General features: G+C 43.9%; 2 protein-coding genes across 2 annotated transcripts; both read right to left on the reverse strand.

The window, feature by feature from the left end:
• Positions 1–254: 254 nt before the first annotated feature.
• On the reverse strand, positions 255–722 carry LOC108746205 (uncharacterized protein F54H12.2-like). Its single transcript, XM_018482827.1, has one exon. It carries the CDS (start codon positions 720–722, stop codon positions 255–257), a length of 468 nt encoding a protein of 155 aa, XP_018338329.1.
• Positions 723–6,418: 5,696 nt separating this feature from the next.
• On the reverse strand, positions 6,419–9,411 carry LOC108746207. Its single transcript, XM_018482828.1, is given in 2 exon segments — positions 6,419–6,428; positions 6,738–9,411. Coding segments are annotated over 2 exon segments (2,532 nt in total). The 5' UTR covers positions 9,260–9,411.
• Positions 9,412–10,679: the final 1,268 nt, after the last annotated feature.

The raw sequence follows: 10,679 nt of genomic DNA on the forward strand, positions 1-10,679 counted from the left end.
GGGCTTATTTTTGCTCTTCTTACGAGTAGACTGGCGTCAAGAATGCGTATTTTTGATAGCGTTTTACTCTCCATAAGACAAAATGAATTTTTCGAGCGTACGAGTCTCATTCTAACCTCCACTCCATTAATCATTAAATTTATCTTGATTGAAAACATCGCAGTAAAGATGACCAATGAGATCTAGCGCGCGATTTCCTCGAATGTATTGCGCGCGTCTCTCGAGCGCTGTACTCGTATTTGGAATTGTCGCGTCTAACGTGTCGTCCATGTATCCGCGTCCCATAAGCAAGAGGTTAGATGGGAGGTTTTTGCGGGTGAAGCATAATTTAATAATGCCTCGATGTACGCGCGGTACGCGTAAGCGTTGTTTGGTGGCAATACGAGCTTTTGATTGAAATATACGTCGATTTGGTTGAACATGGAATGCAATAAATGATTTACGGGGCCTACTTTTGCCTCGCCATCGGGTACGATCGACGTGCTCTCCCCGCGCTCGCTTTCTACGCGTATGCGAAGGCTCAACATGATGTGAGTGAGGTCCAGATAATCTTCTCCATGTCCGGGGATGACGAATTCTATGGGCGAGTCGTCTGCGAGCGAAGTTACGAGTTTGTAATAAATCCATTGCGAACTCTCAATATTGGTTTGCGTAGGTGGCAGAGAGAAGAGATCGAGTTCGCTCTTTATACACTCGCTCGAGTGGGTATGAAGAAAGGACATGCTTTTCTCCAACAGCGAAATCGTATCTCGATTAAGAGAATATGTCGGATACGTCGCATTTCTTGCCACGATGTTTCCTAGCGGATGATTTTTTGGTTTTTCTTCCAGCAGCACGAATTTTCTTTTTCTTCGTCACTTTTTTGGTCTTCTTCCCTGTGATACTTCTCGATGATTTTCTTTTGACCCCCCGACGGCATTTACGATGCGCGATACTTCTATCTCGACCACTGAGTGGAAACTGAAGCGCAGCTGATTTCGTGGATATTTTATATCCAGATCCCCTCATCAGGGAGCTTATTTTTTCTTTGGCTTTTCTCTTCAGATTACTCCTCGATTCCACGAGCCGACTTTTGATCGCTTTCTTTAACGGTTTATTATTTTCAACGTCTTCTATCACGTTAATTCCAGCGCGTAAAGCTTCTTTTCCTACAGCACCCTTATTTAGAAAAGGTAGTATTTTTCTAAATAACCCTCCAAGAAAGCTTCCGATTTCATGCCCGCGCTGATAGGGTGAACCGACGAAAACACGTGGAATTCCACCTCTGCTACCGGTATCCCGCGCATCAAAATACTCCTGATATTCCATTGCGAGTTGTTAACTATAGACTAGCGTTACCTTCACGTTCGCGCATACGAAAGAAAGTTATTGCTTACGTTTAAAGTGCAGTCTCACAGTCAGCGTACCGAATTCGAATTTTATTTCCAAGATGATCTCTTATATCTATTTCGATCGTTCTGAAATTTGTTCGCTGCAAGGGGATATAATTTGGAAATGAGAAATGCTTCACCAAATTTGCACCAAATGCGTAATTATGACTGCGTATCTCGATCGGTACTATTCTGAGAAGAGGAGTACGCACATTGCCTGTTATATAAGGCGCACAAATATCGCAATATACGAACATTTTATCAGGGATAGCACGCCACAAACTATAGGGTTCGCTACTCCAATAACCGACTATATGTCGCTGCCCCGTCTTCTTATTAAATCCATGAGTAAGAAAAATTTTCTCTTCTGTCTCATTGGAATTAGGTTATCGAGAGCCTGGAATGCAATTCATTTTTATTGGAAATTGCTGCTGAGAAACCTAGCATTCGTAGAAGATTATCGGAAAAGTTTATATGATGCAACAATTTGCATTTTTCGTCGCAGTTAATACTTATGTAGACTTTGCCGCCAGACGCGCTTTGCTGTTCGAAATAAAAATGCGACTCGGCCTCTTTACAAGCGATATTAATCGCCTTAATAAGCTCGTGGATATCGTTGTAAATTCCATTTGGAAATGGAGCTTCTTTTCCGTAAAGCTTCTTTGCGGGCCATTTGTTTCCTCATCGGGTTTAACGTCGATGAATCTGATCACATTTTCGTTCTGACGTACGTATAAAAAGGTGCAAGGAAATTGAATCTCACTTATCGCAACCTCCCATTCTCCATGCAACACTATAAGGCAATTCCGTGATGAAGGACAACTTTGTATTATTAGGAAAATGGCGCATACTACTGTTACTCGGGAGTACCAGAAGAAATTGTTCCTCCTCCATCGCGAAGAGAAATTAAACTCGATACCGGAATCCAAGTATCAAACTTACTGGGATAACCGCGCCAGTTAACTAGCACTTGTTTATTAGCTCCTCGCCCTCTACTCTTTATCACGCTGATCAACGATAAATTATTCTTCCTCTAGGTTCTTCTCAACTCGTGCTAATTCTTGCTCATAAAAAATACCGTCTATGACTTCGTCTGCTAAATCTCGTAGCTCGTACACGTGAGGAATTCGCCAATCGAGAATACGATAAATTTGAAATATTTCCTCGCTCCATTTAGCCTCGTAACCTTTCTCGAAGGCTGCTTTCGCCCTACTGATACGAACGAGATCTCCAACGCGATATTTAATCTTTCGCGTTCGTTTCTTTAATATGTTGTTTTTCCAACGTGATATATTTTCACGTGTGATACGAGCGTTTTCTCTCGTTACTATCGCGGGTTGCATCTTGTGGACGTGTGACGCGTGTGATTGTAATCACGTACAATGTCCTGTAGAACATCGACGTAATGTCGCGTATTTTTATGCGTGAAATAACGCCACATTCGCTCCTTCAGTGTTCTGTTGAAGCGCTCGACAACGGCGGCTTTAATGTCCGGATTGCGTGTTACTCGAAAACGAATATCGTTTTCTTTAAGGAATTTTTGCATTGGGTGCGCGACAAATTCTTTACCTTTGTCCGTTTGTAAGTATACAGGTACTCGTCCTTCGCTTTTTGCTAGTATGCGTTGAAAAGTTTTTATCACGCTGTTGCTCGTTTTGTCACGTAGCGGTTCTACCCAGACATATTTGCTTAATACATCGATAATTACTAACAGATAGGAATAACCGTCGTTGTAACTTTTTAGATTTCGCAGTTCGATCAAATCTGCCTCCCACACATCGTCGATGTTTGTCACGTTGTAATGCAATCTTGGAAATTTTCTGTGCAATGGCCTGTGCAACGTGTACGCGTCTTGCGATTCGAGCCAGCGTACGACTTCTCCCCGTGAGAAATTCGGTTTAACGGCGCGAGTTAGATTATCCACCGCCGAATAACTCGCATAATTCGACGGATCGTAGTATAGTTTTTCAAACGACATCGTTATCTCAATTTTTTCCAATCGAGCAACCGGCTTTTCCCTGTTTGCAAAGATACGGGGGTATCAGTTTTTCGTTTGCGATAAAGAATCAGCGAGCTTTCCACGACTATTTCTTGTTCGTAATTTTTACGTTTTTCTCCTTCCTCGGACTCTCGATACGATCGATGTGGAACTTGCACTTTCGATGTAACAGGCGTGGAACTCGCGCGCGGTCGAAGTTTTACGATGTTTACAGCATCCGCGTGCGCGGACAATAAACTTTTATTTCTCACCAGTGCAGAAGGTATGTTCAGCACACGGAGTAATCGTGCAAACTGATTTCTACCCACTGCTTTCACGGTTTTTCTCTCGCGCATTGCTTCGTTTATTAAGTCAGCGATATTCGAATCTTTCACGACGTTACCATCTATAGTCACGATTCCGTGCTCGTCCCAACTAAGTTTATCGGGCGGAGCTTTTCGAAGCAAATGTTTCAGCAGTAAGTGTGCATGATTACGATAAGATTTCGGTACGCTTTCCATTATTTCCTCGATGCTTTTCATCATACGATTATGCTCGCTCGAAATTTCGAAATTTTTCACTGTAATATCTGCGTTACTACTGTTGGAATGTGATGGCGCTGGTATATCGGATGTTCGCGTGAGATCGTAAAAAACGTCATCGCTCTCGTTATCATCGGAGGCATCTCGTGTAACGTTGTCTTCCGCATTTTCGTTTTCGTTACGTACGTCTTTCTGTCTTCGCGCTTCTCGGATAAACCGTAGGTATCTCCATAATGCCTCTTTGTACATTTTCCACCTCTCGCTTTCGTCGCGAGGCCATCTGGAATTGAGAATACGACTCATCTCCGCGTCGAGTCGCGTTAGACGAGTTCCCGGGGTTTGCGATGTGTTATTAGAGCTCAAGGTGTTATCCGAATTTTGCGATACTGCTATTCCTTTTGACTCTCCGTCGACGAACGATGTCGGATTCCGACGTAGCTGATGCTGCTGCTGCATTCTCTCCAGATTTTCCGTCGAAATTAAAACCATTTTTTTGGCCCTCTCCATAACGTTTTATCTCTACTATTTCGTTCCTTCGATAATTAACGATAATAAGGTCGATAATATAGGTCCGATAATATAGGGTAAAAATCCGCCTCGCTGCACCAACAGCTTTCTTCTATCCTTCCAATTACCGCGTTTTGCAACGACGTGGCGCAGAGCTTTTTTGTATTTGGTTAACCGATTTTTTTCACGCCGTTCGAGCGAGACGTTACCTTTGAGTGTATTGAAAACACATTCACAGATGCAGCGAATTAGTTTTTCGTCAGCGCTACGCAAGAAGGTTGTGCGTTGATTTTTGTTCAAATGATAGAGCGCCGCGAGGAGACAGGCGTTTCTCTTACCGATCGAATGTGTGGCGATTTTCGTCGCTCTGTGCGATTTCGCGTCAGCCAGCCTCATCGTGAGAAAAATCTACGACTGATACACGCGATTAGTCGTACTCAACTTTTATACGTAACCGTTGGAAAACGATCTACGCGGCACGTAGACGTAATGATACGTATCCTCGGGAAAAATACACGTTCGAAATCGATACTCGTCCGGAGTCGATTGTTTCAGATCGAGCAACAAATACCCGTGAGGCCTCGATGTGGCGTCGTAGTACGCCTCTTCTAGAAATTTCGGATCGTCGGGATAGACTTGACGCGCTAAATGACGAATTTGAGCACGATCACGTGGATTTTTGAAAACGACGATGTAATTCGCGTTAAGCGATATATCGCGCTGTCCACGCCCCTGGTGGAATAGATTCTGCGAGATAAGAATAACACTGAGATTCTTGTGATGACTGCCTTTGGTAAAAAGATCCACGATCGCGTCGCACGACGACGATTCTCTCATAAGATCGTCGATTATCACTAATTTCGGAGAAAGCGGATCGTTCGAGTAATCTTCCGGACGGGGTAATCCCTCGCGAAATTCAATTATATTCTTCTTCCTCGCCGTTTTAGTATCGCTGCAACCCCAGGGCTGTTCTTTTACACGCGTATCGTATTGTAATCGACGATAGGCTTCTTGCCATTCAGCGTAATAAAACAAAATTCTCTCGAAGCACACGTCGGACATGAGAGATAAATGCCTGAGAAAAGCCTTCACGAAGACCGTCTTTCCGCAGCCAGTCGGACCGCATACGATCGATGTCCAAGGATGTTTCCAACGCACGTCCATTTTGCGAAATGAGCAAACGATCTTCGCGCGCGACTTCAAAAAGCAAAAAAGGAAAAACGTCGTTTTCGTTGATTTCTAGAGCGCGTGAAAAAATAATTTTAAGAGAAGATAAGCTGATCAACGCGCCGACGGGGGCCCCTTCGCGGCGGACGAGTGCTCGCGCCAGCGTACCCCCGCGTGAGCTTGTCAGCGGAGAGCACCGCGGCTGACGAAAAGCTGATCTCGCCGCGGTGCGACGCGCATGAGCTTATCTTCGCGCGCGTCAAAGAGATTTGCGATCGGCGTATATTTCTAACGTTAAACGAGTACGCGACATCGATAAGCCTACCGATGCTACCGCTACCGCGATGTCTCTGCGAGGGGGAAAGCTTTTCGACGAAATAGGAAAGGTTGGTTAGAAATAAGTAATAAATCACTTCTGTTTTTTTTCCTTCGAGTAAAAAATGTTTTTATTCGATATTTTTCTCAAAAAAAAAAGAGGAGAGGAGAAAAAGGAAACATATGTAATTTAAATTTTTTTGTTTATATTTTTGCTAACTCTTATATAAAATTATCTTACATAAAATTCAATTATTTTTTGAAACAATATAATACATTTTTTATTATAATTAAATATTTACATTTTTATATTTTACATTTTACATTAAATTATTTGATACATTTTTAATAAAATGAAAAAATTTTTCGTAAAAAAGAGGGATACTTGGACTATTTATTATTTACAAAAAACTTAAATTTATGTTTCTCTCACATAATGCTTAAATACTACGCGAATAAGCGGAAAACTCGCGAGCTTAAAATATAAGTGAGAGAAAGAGAAGAAGAAGAAGAAGAAGAAGAAGAAGAAGAAGAAGACGTTATTCTCTTCTGAAGCCATACGGAAGGGAATAACGATTATCGATAAATTTACGTTTTACCAATACCGGTGCGCACGTCTTCGTTTCGTTTCGCGTTACGATTCCGTGAAACGCCGTGCGACGGATTGCGTTAAAACGCAAATTTATCGCTACTCTCCCCGTTTCTTCTTCTTCTTCATCGCGTCTTTCTCTTTCATTATCTATTATTAATTTCCTAATACTATTAAAATTTATAATACGAGAGTTCTTATAATTTAACGTAATGCCCTTAACTTTACAGATCTCGTGTCGACGACCTTCCGGTGTACGAACGACGTACGCGTAGAATTTCGGGCCTCCGGACACGAACGACTCGATAAAACTGCCCCGACCGTAGCTCTCGAGCTCGTCCGTCATATCGCCCAGAAAATTTCCCGTACGCGGCTCGTACTCGCTCTGTTCGCCTCTGTTTACATAGATACACGAGTCTGTATCGCAATACAAAACGCGACTACCTAACTTCTCTAAATATTTATATAATGTTAGTCGCGCTTGTGCCGTCGTCCAAGCCGCGATCACCGGGTTGGTTTGCGCGGAAGGAGCGACCGTCTCTTCGCGTAGTCGCCACGAAACATATATTACCTCGTCGTTGACAGGTAATATATTGGTTATTTCGTGCTCTGAACTCGTGAGCAACGCCGCCAAACGATCGTATTTTTTTACGATCTCTGTCTTAGGCGGATTGGTTCGTTGGCCGAATTTACCCCAGAAAGAATTCAGGCAGAGCTTTGCGACCGAACGTAAACCAGGATTTCGGGCGATATTATTTTTATCGAGAACAATACCTTCGGTTTTTTCATATTCCCGAAGGTACTGTTCCTTACTCTCGTCATCCAGGCATTCGCTCAGCCATCCGCAAGCTTCCTGCTTTAATTTAAAAAAACTATTGATATATTCGGCAATCAAACCACCCTGCCTCGTACGAGGATCGAACCGCGTGACTCTAAACTGCCATATTTCGCTCACGTTCGTTACGAGATAACCTTTCTCGAGAGCTTTGCGCAATTCGCAGGATACCCACGCTCCTACGAATTCACGATCGGCGGGGAGATCGTGAGTGCACTCGGCCTGCGAGAACGTTTCGCAGCAACTGCGGCACAGCCCGAACAACAATTTGCCTTGTACGCGGTACGGGAGTACAGGGTGAAAAAGATCGCGTGGAGGAAGTACTGTGCACCGAATGATACCCTCGACACAATCGAAATTAAAATTCGGAGCTGCGCCTATCAGCTCCGAACACTGTTCTCCGATATAAATCGTTGGCTGGCCTAACGGAAAAGTACCTGTTTTTAATACGTACGGATACAGAGAACACACGTCCACGTAGCGTATTTTCTCCGTACCTGTAACTTCGTATCGAGTTACGATATTTTCCGTGCGACCGCCAAAGAACGCCTCGCGAGGATCGAAAGGATGGTTGATCAATATCGGATGATTTTCGAGAAAAGCGCGCATTTCGTGATTTTCGCGCTTTTCTCATGAAAATTCACACTCCCATTTCTCTATCACCCTATATCCTCGTTGTCGAAGACGCCATGTCATTGCGAGAGTTCGTTCGTATCGTGCGTCGATTGTATCTTCGCGCGACATCCCGGACGTAAGTTTTCTTTCGCGATTGATTTGATAACAGCTGGGACAACCGTGCCAAAAACATCCGTGAAATTGTAACACGTAACGCGACGTCTCGTTCTCCGATTCGACTTCGTAATATCCATCGACGGGCGTACCGGCAATTCGATACTCGCGGCCTCGCCCTGCATGGATTATAGGATGCCCGAGCTCGCGCTCCATCCACACTAGCCACTGCAGGGCTTTGTGCGAGTGATTATCTTTATATCTATATCCGCCCGGTGGAATGATTCCTATTTCTTCCTCGCGTAAAAAGTTTTTACGAAAAACTTTCATACACGTTGAAGCGATAGTCGTGCATTCTGCGAACGGACACACGTCTCCGCGTTCTAAAAAGATTCTTCTGAACGCCATGCACGCGCGTCGAAGGATATCTACGTCATTCCGACAATATTTTATTATTTCTTGTTTAAAATTAAAATCGAAATTCGAACGCGACATTTCCTCGTGCCAAACCATAAAACGCTCGTGTTCCTCGGGTTTCATTTGCTCGGGCGAATAATACCGTGCATCGGGTATTGGACCAATATAATTTTGATTGTTCGACGTATTAAACAAATGAGGAAAAAAACCTTTGCCCAGTGTATCCTGCAGCCCGAAAGCCTTGGGTAACTCCGATAATCGCATAGGTATATAATTAGAGCTATCGATAAATTTTGTACGTCCAATCGTCATAACGATAATTTTCGTCCCGTTCAAAATCACCCGAGGTTCTTCCGTTATTCCCGACTTTTCAACGATGTACTTTAAAATAAATTGAGCGTCAAATGCTTTAGCATTATGCGCGATGCAGATAAATTTTTTAAAATATTTAGATGAGCGCGTCGCGAAATCGACAAACTCTTTTACGGGGTCTCTACTAAATACGAATTCGCGCACTCCACACCAACGACATCGCAAAGACATGGTCTCTATTTCCGCGCACGCTTCGCAAATTTGTTGCGCGACGCAGAGAGTTGGAACGTGAATTCTTACGTTCTCCGTTCCTTCGAGCGTTTCGTCTTGCCGCGTTTCGAAATCATAAAACACGAATGCGACGCGATCTTTTTTAACACGCTCGTCCGCGTCTTCGGCGTCATTCGTATTTGTTTGCGGATTTTCTTCTCGCAACGCCATAGTACTTGTACCCTCTCCAGGGTTTTCTACTGTGGCTTTACGACAAAGAGGCCGCATGTAACACAAATGATTCGAAGACCGTAACGAACGGCACGTTTTACAATAAATTACGTCGCAATCGTGTCGCGATTTTGAATTAATCAATCGCCCGCAACCGTTGCAAATTTTAATGGATTCGCAAACGCTTGAGAGGGATTGATTATACGATCCCTGCGTTCGATGACGATCGAAACATGGACGCCCGAAGAAGACGCGAGCACACGAATTGCACTTAATCATCTCAACGTCGAGGAACTCGCAAGACGGGGTGGCGTAGCAACGTGGGCATTTTTTTGTGCATCGATGCCCTCGGTCGTTACGAAAGCCCACGTTGCACGCTACGCAATATCCTCCACGAGAACCGGCGGCGGCTTTTAAATTTAGTATAGGGTTATAATGTCGCGAGCCCTTGTAATACATTATGTTTAAACAGCACGAGGATTCGCGACCTAGGGAGGAAAGTAACGAGTAGCCGTCATACATCGGATTCTCGCCTCGACCGAAAGTACTAAAATTATATACCATTATACAATAGCAATATTTCGGAAGCGAAAGAATCGGTTGGAATTGCTCGATTTCACGAATACCACAGCCTTCCTCGGGAATTGTGATACCAGCGGATTTCGTTAATTCTTCGGCCAGCTTACGCTGTAACGAAGAACGCTGGTATTTCACGGATTCCCATTTTTCTTGCAATTCCCCCGTACGCAGTTGCCCTCGCTCTTGATATGTGCGAACCACTACGATCGAACGGGGAAAACACAAATTGTCTGTGTTATTTATTTGTAAAATCGAGCGTTTGGCTATGTCTTTACGAGTCAATCTATTAGATTGACGTCCGCGACCTGAGGGTACCGGGACTTTAAAAACGCGTACGGTAAAATTTTCTACGATATCGAACCCTCCGACTCTTTGCGCCAACGAACTCACGAGTTGCCATATGTCCTCGTGAGTTAAGCGTGCTGGACGAAACGATAGACCCGCCGGATCGCGCGCTAGATCCGCCGACTCGAACGATAATCTTACGTAATCGTTCGGTTCGCACGAATGTAGCGCATACATCCTAATTTCACGGAATGCGTTTTCTATCCAACGAACGATATCAGTACCCTCGGGTTGCGGTCGCGAAAGTTGCCTCTCTCCCTAGTAACGCGAAATTCCTAAATCGACGCGAGTTTTCCGCCCTTAATTCTATAAAAGTGAAATTATCTCTAACCTCCTCCTCCTGTCGGCGATGACGATCCCGATCGTTTTCCTCGAGCTGATGATGATGATGATGATGATGATGATGACGTTGTTCGCCGATGGAATTTTGTGAGAATTCTTCTTCCAACGGTATTTCTTCTCGAGTGTGCTGCGGTGTAAGACGCTCAGCACCACCGCCTATTTGTACTGTAAAAAATTAAACAAACCTTATTAGTCCGATAATATTGCTATA

This window comes from Trachymyrmex septentrionalis, unplaced genomic scaffold (genome assembly GCF_001594115.1).
Source record: "Trachymyrmex septentrionalis isolate Tsep2-gDNA-1 unplaced genomic scaffold, Tsep1.0 scaffold161, whole genome shotgun sequence".
NCBI classification, from domain to species: domain Eukaryota; kingdom Metazoa; phylum Arthropoda; class Insecta; order Hymenoptera; family Formicidae; genus Trachymyrmex; species Trachymyrmex septentrionalis.